Source organism: Lycorma delicatula, chromosome 3 (genome assembly GCF_047948215.1).
Source record: "Lycorma delicatula isolate Av1 chromosome 3, ASM4794821v1, whole genome shotgun sequence".
NCBI classification, from domain to species: domain Eukaryota; kingdom Metazoa; phylum Arthropoda; class Insecta; order Hemiptera; family Fulgoridae; genus Lycorma; species Lycorma delicatula.
Genome location: NC_134457.1, coordinates 173792344 through 173809954, shown reverse-complemented (window position 1 = coordinate 173809954; position 17611 = coordinate 173792344). Strand labels below are relative to the sequence as shown.

General features: G+C 26.6%; 1 protein-coding gene across 8 annotated transcripts in view; it reads right to left on the bottom strand.

Moving 5' to 3' along the window:
* The window catches only part of LOC142322226 (uncharacterized), a 282710-nt gene that overhangs the window by 15777 nt on the left and 249322 nt on the right, over positions 1–17611 (bottom strand). For 4 of the 8 annotated variants that reach the window (XM_075361049.1, XM_075361050.1, XM_075361055.1 and 1 more), the window contains 3 exons: positions 14514–14642; positions 7628–7687; positions 4882–5016 (listed from right to left, as the gene is read on the bottom strand). In XM_075361049.1, the coding sequence (XP_075217164.1) occupies positions 4882–5016; positions 7628–7687; positions 14514–14642 (324 nt within the window). Of the gene's footprint in view, positions 1–4881; positions 5017–7627; positions 7688–14513; positions 14643–15401; positions 15495–17611 lie in introns of all 8 variants that reach the window. The other 4 variants (XM_075361052.1, XM_075361057.1, XM_075361051.1 and 1 more) reach the window with 3 other exon arrangements.

The window sequence follows — 17611 nt, the reverse complement described above, 5'->3', positions numbered from 1 at the left end:
TTATGTATTGATTGTATTTGGAAGTGATAACTCTTCATGTTCATGAAGTTTTTAAGTTGAATAATCAAATTAAATACATTGTAATTCAATTTTCACAAAAATATTTAAATTTAAAATTAATGATTTTTTTTATTTATTGTATCATAATTAAATTATTTATTTGTCAGTAAATAAGAGTTTTTAAAAATGATTCATATGACAATATGAACATGTTTTCACACATGAGAACTCTCATCCTTTTATTTTATGCACACTGGGATATTTATAATTTTTGTGAAAAAATTTCTAACAATAATTTTAATTTTTGGTTTTTTTGAGTAATTATGAACTTTTTTTTAATAATAATTAAAAGAAGATAAAGCTATGGAGTGAACAACTTTTTTTTAATAATAATTAAAAGAAGATAAAGCTATGGAGGGAACAAATTTTTTTTAATCTGTGGTACTTAAAAATACGTAATCACAGTTCATATGTAAAAACTTGGTCAAACATTGTTTATTTTCAGTTGTATTAAAATTATTCATAATTAACCTAATAAAATAATATATTATTATTGGAAAATAACGTTGTAAAAATTTAATTAAGTTCTATTTGCTATTTACTAAGAATGCTATTTCTACTACTAAGAATTTGCTATTTGAAAGAAAGTGAATGAAGATAACATTCACTTTCTAAATAAGAAAAATTGAAAATTGAATTGAGGCTTTCTTATGTGTGAATAAAATGATATATTCAGCATTTTTCAATAGAAGTGTTAATGAAAATAGACCTGTTAATAATCTAATTTAATAATTGTTTATACATTAGCACCAACATTTCTAACTTTCATGAGCATCTGCAACTGAGTATGTACATATGTGCATGCACAATACATACATGCATGCGTGCACACACTCAATTTTATTTTTGACATATCATTTTTACCTTCAACCAGAAACATCTGATCATCAGACTCTGAAAGAAACAACAGTAAGCAGTTGAGGGGAAATGTTTCAGCCTGACCTCTTGAAAGTCCTGGATTTGAATCCTAGTCAGGCTTAGCATTTTTAACCTACAAAATTCATCTCTTTATAATTTGTACAAAAAGGGATAACTGTAATTGATCATCAACATGAATTGCCAATTCCATTAGATAACATGACAGATGAATTTTTTTTTTACTACTTGTTACATAAAAAAATTCTACTTTTTATATTTTTTAAATTAACAAATAACTAATTAACAATAAATAATTACTCTAACCGATAAGAAAATCAATAAACATCCATAAAAAATCAAAGCCTTAATGAGTTGAAAGTATTTATAATATTACTAGTTAAAAAGTAATAAAATGTAATACCAAAAATAATTTTCAAATATCACTTATAAAATACATGAATTTTATGTGAAGGAATATCTCTTACTTATGTAAACAAGGGTTTACCTGTTCATAGATAGTGAGATGAATGATGGTTGATGGAAAAAATGCCAAGTCCAAGACAGAATACAATGTAATTAAAATGATTCATCCAATTTTAATTAAGCTTACTTCTTAATAATCATCAATCATAACTTATTCACTTTGTATATGCCAAATGAAAGCAGAAATCATAGTATTTTTGAAGGTTAACATTAGATCTTTCTAGTAACTGATGCTCTTATTTCACTTATTCTATAAGAAATGGTGACCCACAAAACTTCAGAGGTTGCAATTTTCTAGAGAATTAACATCTATGAGAGCTTATTAAAGCTATGAAATTAATCCACAAAATGCTTACATCATCCATTGGTGGTAGGCAATTGGAGGAAATTGGATATTTGTATTAGGCAAGAGTATGGATGACTGCATGAGTCTGAGAACTATGTTGAAAAAATAAATAAGTTTCTAACATAAATTCCAGTAAATTACCTTCAATGCCAGATAAGAAATAGGAATTCCGCAGACCGTATTTTGACATATTTTAAAGCAATTCTTGTAAAATTGAAGCCAAGTAAACAAAAACAAGTTGCTACATTTTTACACTATAAGGTCTGAGAACAAGTAAAAGTCTTGCTGACAGTTGTATGTTATGGAGGCTAATAAATTTTCTCCACTTTTGGAATTAAGTAATGAAGTAATATTTCATTTAACTGGTAAGAGGTGAACCATCGTCAGAAACAGAAACACACATACAACTGCACTTGAATGTGACTCAAATACAGTTAACATCTTTTTTGCTACTTCCCAGATAAAGCTGTATGGGATTTTTCTTTGTTCTTTTATGAACAACACAATTACCAGTCATTCCTATCTGGATAAGCTTCAGAACTTGCTAATTTTGTAATTAAACAATGATTCCCATTTGTATGTTTTCTAACAAAATAAGGTGCCAACTCATATAAATGTTCACTGTAAAAACATTCTCCTATTACCTTCTAGGTCACTGGATCTTATACCATTTATACCATATAACCTCTTCTTTTTCAAGGAAAATATTAAGGGGATTTTATGTACTAGTAATGCTCAACAGCTCCAATTGGGCTAAAAAGTCACATTCTTACGCTAGGGAAGTAATGAAACATATTTGATGAGAGTAGGAACACTAGGAATTGGTTTGACTGTTGTCTTATTGTTATTTATACAACAAAAGGAAGTCCAGATTTAGTATCCAACTTATAGATGAGTGTAATTTTAATTAATATAGTTTTTTTATTACTACGTCATTAATCACTCTTTTTATAAATGTCAAATATTCACGTAATTGAAATTAGATGAATCGTTTTGAATTACTACATAAAATCCAGGATCGTCAATTTAACATTTAGTTGTTTTACCAACTCACCTACTGAATGACAACTGAACCAAAAATTATTATTTTTTTTATTTTTATATTTTTTTAGCTTTGACTGAACAATGAAAAAAGTTGGTTGCTTTACATGATTTAATAATTATATATTTATATCACTTAACTTTACTAAATATTTTGCAAGCATTGTTGCTGAGCACAACAAAAAAGTATAAACAGCTTCTAAATGAACGTTTTATTGATAAGTACAGAAATATTGATAAACAAAAACTTTTACAAATAAAAATAATACTTTTAAAAAATTCTGAAACACAATACCTCAAGCGATTCTGTCTAGTAAACAGCAGACAAGTCTAAAACTTATTATGAATTAATTTTCTTCAAAATTACATAATATCATGTAAAAATCAGTGGAATTATTCTCATTTATCACTTCAAAAATTTTATTAAAAACTAGACATAAATAAATTTGCTGTAATGGTAATATAATCAATTATTCAAGTTCAATGAGGCTTTGCTGTTTCTTCATTATTTATAAAATATTGCTTTCAGTTTATCTCTCTGTTACCTTGTATTCCAGGAAAATACTGACTCTACTTTAAAACTACCATGAGTCAAAACTAGTGCAACAGTAGAATTTATAATTTGCATCTGATCATTTTTGGTATTTTTATTTTTTTATTACAGGCTACAAGTTGTAGAAAATTAATTTACATACCTTTACATGTTACATTATTCTACATGGTATTTTTTTTAATACTTTTATTTACAGTTGCATCAACAATTAACGTCATTAGCGTATATCAGTGTAATGCAACTGTACCAGTAAATTTGTAGTCTTAAACAAACTCAGGTCGACTACTACTGAGACGTGTGGTTAACTGAAACCCAACCACCAAAGACCAAAGAACACTGGTATCGACGATCTAGTATTCAAATCTGAATAAAAGTAACTACCTTTATTAGGATAGTTACGATGTGGATAGTTTCGAAATAAACTGATTTACAACGATGAGCTTACCTCTAGACCAACCCGGTGGGTTCTACATGTTTTTTTTTTGTTTAATAAAACAATAAATTTGATGGCAATAAAAATGCCAAAATAACCTCATCACCCATAGACATAGATTACTTATATATAAATATGGCTTAATTAACAATACATATATTGACTGACAATATTGTTCTTTTTTGTTTATAATTTATTTTAAATCTGAGATTTTTATAAACAAGATCTCAGCCAAGTGGTAGAGTTGCTAATCCCTCCCCATAGCACCACTAAGGAACCAACTGATCATTACTGGCTTTCATCTCCCACGCCTTACAGATGAAGCCAACTCAATTCCCACAGTACATATCCATGAAAGAAAAGGCCTAAGTAAAAGAATAATATTAAGAGGAAAAGTTAGTAAGAGGGAATACGAATCCATAGGATTGTGAACCACATCAGAGATCAGAGTGTTCACTGTCTAGCCCATACTAGAGTTCACTAAATTAGAAAAGTATTAATTCTGAGTATTAACATTTAGTCTATAAATATTTGGTTCTCAAGAAAGGACTGGCCATATAACCAAACTCCTAACCAAGACCTGCTTAGTTTTGTACAGAGCTTATGGTAATACTAGATTTGTCAAATCAATTTTAATGTTATGCACACAAATAAGTTGACAGAACTTTATTTAATTATATTTATGTGATAAACAGATAAAAACAATTTAAAAAACTAAAACTGATAAAAATATTAATAATGCTTTTCAATAAACACTATTCTAAGAGTAAAACCTAATGATAACTCATTAGGGATAATTTATTGAAGCAACCTATGACGATACACATACTTGTTATTATTATAAAAGAAATGAAATATTTACTTAAAACCATCAATTATCAATAAATTGGTTCAAAATGAAGAGAAGAACATCTAAACAGCTTAAGAAAGCAATCACTACCATTGTAATCTTGATTTTTATGTATATAACTGTCCAGGAAATGGATGTTTCTGGTTAGGAATTAATGAAATGTCTTTTGGTTTATGAATTTTATTTCAATAATAAGAATTAAGTGATTTAAAATAAAATTAACTTCCCTAAATGAAGAATTTAAGTTAAATTTTTACCTGAAGGGTCGGGTCCAGTCATTGCCTGTAACATTCTAAAAGACCTTGAAGGGATTGCTGCACCAGTATACATTCGAGGTTCTTGAACTTGCTGTTCTGATGGAGGAATATAAGGCTGAGCTGGAGACACTGATTCTGAAATTTATTTATAATATATATATATATATATATATAAATAACAATGAGTTTATCAATATCATTACAATTTCAGTGTTTTTTTAATTTGCTACATTTTGATGAAATGATTGATTCCTAAAAATGTATAAAGTTTTGAAATAATGAAAACCAGTTTTTATGAATACAATATTTTTAATAACTCACTTCAAAAACATTTTCAGTAGCCCTTGAAATTTTTTATTTTCATTGACTGGAGATAAAAAAATGTTATTCAAACAATTTGGTTGGGCTTGTCTTTTTAAAGTTTATAGTTTTAGTTTTTAATTTTTTTTCCAAGGAACAATATTACTGCAAGCTAGTAAGTGAGTCTAATATAGCCCTAAAACTAGTACTTATTAAAATCAGAATGTAGTATACCTTCTATAAATATTTTTGTGCTCACATTTACACAAGCATAAATTAAAAATCTCTCTTTTACAAGAAACAACATAATTGTTTATGTAACATAATTATTTATTATGATGAGATTTTTAATAATTCAATAATGACAAGTTTGTGTTTTTATTATTATTAAAAAAATCATCAGTTAAAGTAGTTTCCAAATGATTTATTTCAAATCTAAATAAATAATATATTGGTTACTAGTTAACTGAAGTATAATCCATTCAGCAAAGAATCATACATACAAAAATATGAAAATTATGAACATGGGCTTTTGCATTTCTTGTAGTGTAACTACAAGCTGCATTGTGATTGTCAACATAACTACAAGCTGTGATTGTCAACATAGAACTGTTGTTTGTCATAAATATTACTTATTTCTCTTTATACTGTCACTTTTATTGTCAAGTATTACTATTGTTGTATTATTATTATTAATTATTTATAAAAATCACTATGAACAAACAAAAATACCAAGCTTTATATAAGCTAACTAATTTAAATAATAAGTTTTTAAATACGTGGATTCATCATTAGTTATAAAATATTACATTAGGTAATGCATTACCATCATTAAAACTGAGAGTTACATGATCAATTGAATTAAATGTTTTTTTTTTGTTTTTTCTTTAACTTCTGGGACCATTATTAGGTATTGCTTCAGTGGATGAGATGAATGATTTGTAGCATGTGTGAAAATGCCATGCCTGACCAGGATTCGAACCCAGGACCTCCAGATCAAAGGCCGAGATGTTACCACTCGCACCATGGAGGTCAGCGAATTAAATGTTAGTTATAATTAAGCTAACTATTAAAACAGGAATGCAAATTTACGAATAACTAATTCAACATGTTCAAGGTTTACCTGTTTATTCGTGAGTTTTTATTTGTAAGTGTAATATTTTTTTTAAATACCCATATTTCTTATTATTTGTTTATTTGTAGTATTTCTAGAGTATTTTCTACATTTGTTATTATTTGACTATGTAAATTGTGATGATAAGCAAGATTTGAAGAACATTTTTTTATATTTTTACATACTCATAAACATTTTAAAAATCTCTGTACAAAGAATCTGCTACTTTTACCAACATATTATATTAAATTTATAAAATTAACTTGTAATACAATTTTGCCATTTAGCAGAAACGGCATTTATAGAATTAATTTTAATGATTGTAAACAAATATACATTTTTGAACAATAAAAATCAACAGTGGGAGAAATTAAGGAACTGGAAAAGAAAATTTAGGTGAATAACTGTTGACAAAGAGGTTGGGCATCATCTAATTATCTGACCACTTTTGACAATTTCTGAAAAAACTCTGGTGAAATCAGTAAAGATGAAGATACATCATCTAAGCAATAATTTTATATTATTTTTTTTTTACATCACTTATTTTTCATATTTTATTTTATTTATTTATTTTTTAAAAACTAAGCAAGTGAAGAAGTGAATTAATAAGAAGTGGATGTGGATTGTTTTAAATTATACCCTTATTATAAGTGAAATCTGTTAGATAATAAAAATTATTTTTGTTTTATTAATAATAACATGTTTTGTAAGTCTAAGAAGAATATTTTCTATTCCTCATTTTACTGTTGCAATTGTAGCGTGTTTTTATATCGAGATTGTAAAATAAATAGCAAAAAATAAAAAATCCCAATTAAACAGATAAAAAAAGAACCATGTAACATATAATATTCCATTTATTAAAAAAAAATGTTCTCTGTATTAAAACTGCCATTTCTGTAATACTAAGCTAGTATGGCTCTATGCAAGTTGCCATAATCTATTAATGTACTGACAATAATGTTTATTGGTGTTGATTGCAACGTTGAGTTTTTGGGTCTAGATATGATGTTAACTTGTCAGCTATCACATTAAGTCAACTTCAATAATAACTTATTACTTATCCTTAAACATTTGATACAAAAATAAGAAGAGAATAATTTATAAAGCGTAAAATGAAATCTTTAAAATAAGATGATTGTTGGTTGTAATCAACCATTAATCATTGCTTTAATTTTATATCTCCACTATACTTATATTTTAATAAAGAAGATAGATTTTATAAATTCAAAACTTGGGACAAAATTGAATGGCCTAGAAAATCCAAAATTAGAATGGTTTTTAATTGTTTTACATTTTACTAATAATACTGAGCAGTGCTTTGTGCTTCATTACCTGGCTGCTGTGGACGACGGCTAAGTGTTCTCATTTGGTTATCGTTTGGATCTTGTGGTACTGTAAAAAAAATATAAAAAAATTAACCCATGATAATGTGTCTAAAATTAAATTTCTATAATAAAAGAGATCAAACTATAAGAATAATCATGTAAAATAAAAATCACTATATATGTGAATGATATATAAAAAATGTTTAATTGCCTAATTACCATGGTTTAAAGACTTAAAATGTTAAACTTATGAAAGTGTAATTAAAGATTTTACATAATGGGGCATATAATTGTAATGTTAAAGAGAAAAAAAAATGAATACATTGGTTTTAAATATATTAATGAAAATAATTTATACTACTTATTTATTACCCTCTATGTTGGTAACAGATAGAACTCATAAAATGTTGTTTTAGGTTGAATTATGAAGAAGTCTTCTTATTAAAAATTAATTTGTTAAAATGAATAGTTGATAACTACATCCCAAAATAAATTGACTGAAGGGATCAGATGTAACTAAAACAATATTAATTATTATGTTTTTTTTTAATTTCTTAGGGTAATAAAAATGATACATGCTCACCCACACACATGAACTAAGAGAGAAAGAGAGAGACAATCAGTTTAAGTTAAATAACTAGCGATTTCAGTTAGTTACGAACTATTTAATACATTACACTCTTTCTAACCTTACAAGAACAGCTAAGAATTTTGTCTTTCAAAATTATTTGTCTGTCAGTACTAAATTTCAGTTGCAAAACCTTCTCAGAGCAAAATAGAATACTGATATGAAAAGAAATTGGCTTCAGCCAATATGTGATAAGCAAAATAATTCTGAATCTGAATTACCACTTTTGACTGCTCAGATAAACTCTTCAAGGTTAACCAAAAAATGCAAATCCTGATTGGATTACACAAAATTGACTTGCTCAAGTAAACCTGATTAGTATATTTCACTTACAAATTGGTAAACTAATAATTAAATAATCTATAGAATTTTGTGTTAGTAATACCAACAGCCTTATAAAAGACAAAATATATCAGTCTTACCAATACCTAAAACAATTCTTCATTTAAAATCTGCAGCATACTATATTTTAAACAGCATACACACACATTAAATTAAACCTTAATATTAGTAATTTTGATTTTTCCTATCTTTAACTACGTGAGCTGAAAGTTTGCCCTTGTCTTTGTCAATCGAACTGTCAGCTGGCTCTGGCAGGATGAGTGAGTGGGGTTTGTTATACTTTCTAACCAGATGATATCCTCTGATTACTAATAACATGACACATTTGTATATAAAATGCAAAACATTAAGAATCTTGATGTTCAATTGTGAATCTCAGTTTAATTGTGAAGTAGTGCATGCATATAAAGTTAATTTGTTTATACTCATCTGTATTTTGGGTTTTCATATGGTGAGTGCATTATCCTGCATAGAATACTATTGTAGTTGTATTTTAATATTACTGAATTAATATTATTGCATTTTCTCGCATATTTTTAATGTTCTCCAAACAATTATGGAGGGTTTTACATCAAAACTTAAGAGAGGGAAAATTCTCCATAGTCAAACTTGGGAAATTATATGGAATGTTAATCAGTTTATGGAAAGAGAGGCCAAACAGTTCCAAGAACAGGTGGTTCCAAGCATACCATTTATTATTCCTATGAAAAGGAATTAGAGAAAACTACTGCTGGATGTGGGGTTTGGGCCAGGACTGTTAAAACTATTAGAAAAGAAAATAATAGGATGTCAGAGGGTGAATGCTCATTTCTAACCCTAAAAAAATATAAATGGGAAAATAGAATTACTAATTTTGACGGTTTTGTTAAATGTTTAGTTAGGCATATTGATTACGATTTCTATTTGCAAGGAAAAGTGCTTCCTACAACTAAACATATTTATAATAAACTGAAAGAGGCTATTAGTTTTCAGGGTGGTGTATGGAGTGTCAGGAAATGTTAAAATACTTAGTATTTTGATGGAAAAAAACAAAAAATAATATAAATAGTCTCTTGAAAATGATGAAATATGAGAACAAAGAATACATTATTTAAGATGTAGTAAACATTACAGAGAAGAAAAACATCCAACAGTTTATGTAGATGAAATGTAGATTTATCTTCTCATATCTCAAACAAAACATGGTCAGCAATCCTGATCAGAGCATACATCATCCTATATCAAAAGGAGACTGCAATAATTATAAATGTGGTGGCAAGATGGGATTCATAAACAGTGCTCTGCTGATATGTAAAAGTAGTATGTCAAGTGGGGATTATCATGGCAACATGAACACTGAAAATTTCATGAACTGGGTAGAAAACAAACTTTGTCCAAATGTACCCTCTGATCAGTTGTAGTGCTGGATAATGCTGCGTATCATAATAATCAATACGATAAGGCACCTACCACAAAATCTAAGAAATCAGAAATGGTATCTTGGTTACAGGTGAAGCAAATACTCTTTCATCTTAAAATGCTTAGACCAGACTTTACAGATTACTTAAGTTGCACAAACCAAGTATAAAATGTATATTTTGGGTCACCTTCTGGAAGCTCGTGGTGACATAGCCTACCACCATACAACCTGGATCTAAACCCTATTGAAATGATGTGGACAAACGTAATAGGATATGTGGCCCAAAGAAATGGCACATTGAAGTTAAATGCTGCAATTACGCTAAGTGAAGAAAGAATTTCTAATATAACAGAGAAAGACTGGTCACCAATATGTGAGAATGTGAAAAAACTAGAAGATGAATATTTGGAGAAATAACATGTAGTTGATGATGTTGAAGAAGAAGTCAATTTAAGAGAAAGAAGTGATGAAGACAGGGATTATTCATCTACAAGCGAAGACAATTTTGGTGACAAAGATTAGCAACACCTTTAGAGTAATAGTTTCTCCATTATGGTGAGTCAAAATAAATACTTTTATGCTATTAGCATTTATTTATTTGTAAAGTAAAATAAGTGAAATAAAAACAAGGAAAAAATAAAATACATATAAATTAATACATGGAGTTAATAGATTGATGAAATACATGGAAAGAAAGAAATATTAGGAAGAATTCAATTTATCAATATATACAAACAATTATAGGTCACATCATCTTATTTGTTTACATATAAAATATAATTACCCATCATAAATACATACTATAGATTTCATTATTGTACAGTGCACTAGCCTATATTTGTTTAACTAATTTTCATTATAAATGTGAATAAAAAACTGAAAAGGTTCTAAAGATCACATAAGATACCAGACTTAGTTTTATTGACAACATGTTAGAGAAATTAAGATCATACAATTTATTTATTTATTACTTTTGGAAATTAGCTGAAGCTCAATTAGAGCTACACTTTTTATTTTGTAATGAATAATGCGCTTTGAAGCAATTCATGATATAAAACAGAAACAAAACAAATTCCCATAAATTAAAAATAGAACTTCACAAACTTTACACATATACAAATTTGTGAATCTGCCTGTTTTTCTTTCAGACAGATATGTTACAGTACAATATTTAAATATAAAAATATTGGCTACTATCAAGTTAAGAGTTGTATATAACAGATCAATGATTCTGCAGAAGCTTATAACTTATAACAACAAATTAAATGACTGCAAAACAATGAATTAAAACTACATTTATGAAAAATAAATTATTATTTTATTATCATGCAGTTACATGCTTTCATACTAATGTTCTGACACCATAAGTCAATTTACATCAAACATAGAAATAATATTAATAATATAAAATGAAAAAAAAAACCAGTTAGTTAGCCAGTCAATAATATACTATGCACAGCAGTCATAACTCTACATTATTTGCGTGGAACTTAAACCTATCTGTAAAAAAAAAAATAATTAACAGTTCAGTAAAATAAGAGATAAGTTTATAGTTGGTTTTTGATGATTTTTAAAAAGAAAATACATAACCAGAACCAAGCAATTTTTTTAGCATGTATATTAGTATAACAGCCACATTGTTTAATACACATCTTTTTTTTACCATTGTATATATAAACTAAAGTTTTATCTACTAAAAAAAGGAAAATTATGTGTTTCAAATAAATGTATACAGAAATTACAAAAAAAATCTGAATAAATTAACTGATTGCAGCTTTAAAAGAATAAATCTTTCTATAATTAATTTTTTTTTATTTAATGACCTACGAAACACCTGCTCAAAGAGATGGGTTTTTCAACATGAACACTGTTTGATACAGTTAAGCTAAAAAAAAACCTTTATGTAATTTTTATTCTTTCAGTAGGTACATACTCTTATAAGTTAGAATATTTTAGATCATACAACTTATGTCTGCCATACATTAAAATTTTTTATTTATATGTTTGTAATATGTAACTGGAAGGTAGTGCCCAATTTCAGTAACTTAATATAAAAGATATCAAGCCTGACAGATTTGAATCCATAATCTTTTACATGAAAGGCAGTGATACTATCACTGCACTATAGAACTGCTTAGATTTTTGAAATTTATTTTTTAATGTCACATAGCCAACATCTAGTCCAAATTAAATGCAGAAAACCTACATTTATTTAATTAAAAATGCTCTAACTGAACTAGGTCTATTGGTTCAGATTTATCCAGTTCTTGGATGATAACAGAATTTTCAATGAAAACTGTATATCTCATTTTACTTGGTTAACAATGAAATGTTATTAAAGCACACTGGTTATAAAAAAAAAGATTTTTAACTAATTTTAACATTTGTAACATTAAAATCTAGATTACTGTTAGACCCTTAAGAGATTGTTATGTATTGATTAGAAACATAAGATTTATCTTAAATTATACAAAGAGTACAAGAGTTTTCTCAGCATTAAATCTATTCAGTTCATAATTAATTAATAGTTACTTCCAAAATTCATAAATAGAACTGAGATATTACAATATATAATGCAATAAAAATTATAATTACAATTATCATGTTTGTAGCAAGATAAATCCAACATTTAGAGTACTTAAATATTGAAGCATTATAAATCCAACATTTTGAATACTTAAACATCGAACTTTTTTAAAAGACAAAATCATCTTGTTTTATAAACTCTAAATACAATAGCAATGAGTTTCATAATAACAAGAGTATCAGTTAAAGTTTAGTGATGAATACTAATAGTGGTGATGAGTGAATATAATTTATAAGCTGATTATTCATTAGAAAATTAGTAAAATCAACAATAATGAGACACGGAATACATTATTAAAATGAATGTAGTAAACAAAAAATCTTATGTTATTTTATTTCAGTGACATGAATTAGAAACAAAGTTAGATTCACATTTAATTAACACAAAGTATTTTAAAGATATTCAAAATAAAATAATTTTAAAATAAACTACTGTTCAAAATATCTAGCAAAAATAATATTTGCCAAAATTCCTACCTAAATTTATAATATAGTGTAAAAGATATCAAAAGTGAACAATGATTAAATGATATGAAACAAAATTCTATGATCTATTCAAACAGTTATAGAGACACTTAATTTAGATGTTTAACCAAACTTACTGAAAATTTTGTTATAAAAAAATTCTCAGAAGTTTTGCCAGTTATAACTTTAAAACTCAATATTTGCTCCCAGAGGTTAGAAGTAGTTGTAAAACTAAAACGTTTACTACTTTTATCTTTAGCAGTACTTTTCTATTAACTACAAATTATAATGTTAGAGATGGCTTCCTCTAATTCAGGTTATTGGTTTTTATAAACTTAATGTTCTTCACTTATCTTTTCCAAAAAAAAATCATAAGATGCAGAATGGACTCAAAGCCTTTCGTCATTCAACATACCACACATAACATTTGATTCATATGAGAATTAATTATTCAGCTCGGTATGAGACTTCAGATACTGTATGTAAGTAAACTCTTGGTATTCAACTGAGAGGAGATTAATCATTCAGCATACTCTTCTATAAATTTTTTAGCAGCTAATGAATAATTAGGCCATTCAGATGAAGTATACTTCTGGAAGCTTTAATACCAAGAAATTCAATTCCCATAAGCTGATCATTTGCTAAAAACTAGAATGTCCCAGGGGGTAGAAATTCTGAAACTGAAGAGTGTGAAGTAGGGCTAAAACAGTTCTTGTAAATCATTAAAATTAAAGGATACTAAGTGCAATACCACTGCATGCTGTTGCCATTATTTCTTTTCTTGTACAGTGACCACAATAACTGATGCTACATAAAAGAAAAAAAATTGGACAACTATTATTACACATGATGAGCAGCTTCATTAATACATCATTCAAATTGAAGTAGTGGGTGCTTCATTCTGCTGTATGCATCTTCAAGCAATGCAATTCACTAAGGAATTAATGATCACATATTATGATCTCATGACTTTTTAGCATCTTGCCATATTCAATCTTTGTTATAGGAAGGAAGTTTCAGTAACAATAAAAGACCTTTAAGGATATCTATTCAGAGTGTAGGAGGTGTGTTGAATTAAAAATAATATTGAACAAGGACTCAATGTATATTATATAATGCCAACAACAATAAAATTAGGTAAAACATAATATTGTAAAGTTATAATATTTTAAAAATAGGGCATGACTTGCACCACCAAACGACGTATAATAAAACTCCCTAATTCAAGATAATCAATCAATAATGACAGATAAGTGGAGGCCAAACACAACAGAACAAATTTATTGCAATGGAAAAAATTCAATACTTTTTTGGTGTTAAAAATATATTTAAAAAATTGAAATTTTTTTAATAGGACCTCATGTTAAAAATAAATAACAAATAACAGGATATCATGCAACCATAAAAAAATCATCTAGCAACAAAAATACTAAAAATACAGTAACAACAACAAATCCTAACACAAAAGCATACCGTAATATGCTACCATACCATTTCCAGCATTGTCTGTCATATTTTGAAGCATGCGGAAAGCTCTAGATGGTATAGCTGCCCCACGGTACCGTGGTTCAGACTCAGTATGAAGGAAGTTATCTTCATCCACTAAATAATTAAACCAGTCATAACTAATATTAATATTAAAGATTAATAAACACTAAAATTCTAACAGCACTGCTTTGAAAATATCAAACAGAACCAATTAATTTGGTATCAGAAAATTACTAAGAACTAAATGTAAATATTTTAACTATCAATAAAACAAAATAAAGTTGTATAAAGAATAAATGAGTGGATTTAGTTTATTACATGAATTGGTAATTTAATTAGTGATGAAAAACCTTTTAGTTGTAATTAAAATAAAAAAAATATCTTTTTAAATTTATAAAAACTAATTTGAATGTAACAATTAAAGAAATGAATGAATAATGAAATGAATTCACTTATAGATAAAATCATTACTACTTAATTTCATGAACAATACATACTAACCTTCACTAATAAAACATTTTTAATTACTAAGAAATACATGGAAAAACTGGTAAAATATATTCTGACCTTTTCCAGTTTAATAATCCTTAAAATATATATTACCACATTTGCATATTTTTCCATAACTGTAGATGAAAAAATAAAACAATTCATATATTGGAATGTAATTATAAAAGCATTATTTTTAAATTACTAAACCACGCGCTCTTAACCATCACCAGAAAAGCATATAAATCATTTCAAAGATAATTTAAATCTTATCCCATGATTAAAAGCATTCCAAACAATTTTTTATAATTTTTTTCTTTTAGAATTTATTCAAGCTATATAATTTTTCAATCCACCAATTAAAGAAATGTTGTTTCAATTTACCACTTTCATCTAAAGCCTTGAATACTCTGGATGGAATATAACCTCCTCTATATCGAGGATTCTCTTCATCAACAGGCAATATTGTGTCTGAAACTATAAACTGTGCCGCTCATACTTTTGAAAACATAAAGTAAATAATTTTCATCAGAATAATAAAAAAAAATATGATTTCCTAATTAATAAATGATTTACTTAAGATATTGTATTTGTCAGTTGTAATAAAAAACTGTAAGATATGGGAGAAGAATATACTAGAACTCAAGGAAGTTTCGCATTTTAAAAATATCATAAAAAGACAAAACTATTAAATACAGAATGTTGACACACAATTAGCTATAAAGAAAGTGATACTGAACTGGGATAAATAAAATCTAGATTAATTATGATATTTTTAATTATAAGATTAAAAATATCATAATGATTTTCTGTAAAAATACTGATGGAAAAGAAATTAACAAATTTCACAAAAAAGATTGAACAGGTTTTACAAAGAAATAAACTACTGACTGAGGTGCTTGTTGGGCAAGTTAGTTCTCCTATTTAATTTAAAATCAAATCTAAATGCTGGTAATGGGCAATGAAATAAAATTAAAAAATCAATACTCAATGGGCATCTAGTGGGTAGAAAGGGGTACTCCAATTCTTCTAAAATCAAATATATGAATGTATTTATTTGTTTTTCAGAGGATAACCTCATTAAATAAGTGAATTACTTTAAAGTCATGAAATAAAAACTTAAAAATATGTACACTTAACAATAATTATAAAATTAACTGCAGCTATCAATTTGTGTATTTACAATAAAAATTTGATATTATTATCTCAAATAGTCATTGAATCAAAATATTACTTAAACTATTATCAATATTAATAATATATTTATCTATACTAGTAAAATAACTATTTTACTGAGATTAATTATTTTAAATTTATATTCTTCCTCTGCACTGTTACCTTAATCTAAGGTAAGATAAGTCTATTCTCAATATTCTGTACTAGTTGTTTTATTTAATAGAATTTAAAATAATATAAATAAATATTTAAAAATAAATTATTAAAATTATTGTCATTTTAATTTTCAATATTATTTTATTGATATTTACATATTATTTAAAATAAGATGTGTGTAACATGTATATAGTTATTAATACTCTTATCTCATTAACTGTTATTTAATACGTAACAATTTCAAGAAAAAGAATTATTAACCAAATTTTTGCTTCTACATTCTCTTACTACCAGATGTATCATTTCTACAAATTAAAAAAAGTCATATAAAATATTACAGAGGAGTTAATACTAATTTACTTAATACAAACTAGTAAATGTGTAAATTGTATTTACTATCACATATCTACCAACTTAAGACCTTTACTGTTTTGCCTAAGAAATCTATGATGAAATGACTGACTGCTGTATTAAAAAGATAATACCACTAAAAATTACAACAAATTTAATTTCTCTAATAATTACCTCTTACTTACTCCTTTTTTCTTATTTCGCCTAGATAATTGGCAGTTAAATGAAGGAAATAATTTTTGAATTAGAGAAAAATGTAAAACTTGTTTCCTAATAAAATGTTAATTATAGTAAACAGATGGTGTGTTAGAAACAGTAGTTAAGTGGGGCTGTAATTATGGTAGGATGTTTATTCACAAGTCATAGTTTCTGTCTATTTTATGATACTAATTTTAACTTTTAATATTGCACCTGTTGTTTTAATATTACATCTATTCTATAATGTTTGGGAAGATAAACAATAGTTTAGTTCAGCTGATGCATTTGAAATTAAAAATTTTGTTATGAATTAATAAACGTGAATTGGGAAACTCAATTTATATACTAGATATTAATGTATTCAAAACAAAAAAAATATGGAAAATATATCACAGAAGTCATTTTAAACCTTAAACTGATTTTTTCATGAGAACTTTTTTTATGTAGTACTCTTTAATAAATTTACTTCAAAAAACTAAAAAATGAAAAGTGGTCAAAATATTCATGTTTTAGATAAGTAAGGTATAATATTCAACTAAAACATACATATGAGGAAACCTTACTACCGACATTATTGATGCTAAAAAAACAAACCTCAACAAAAAAATAATAATGTAGTAACAGAACTATGATGGTAATTGAATAACTAATGTTGTAATTTGATAATTTCTTTGTAATATTTTTTCAGTTTTTGTATTAAGACTTAATTATCA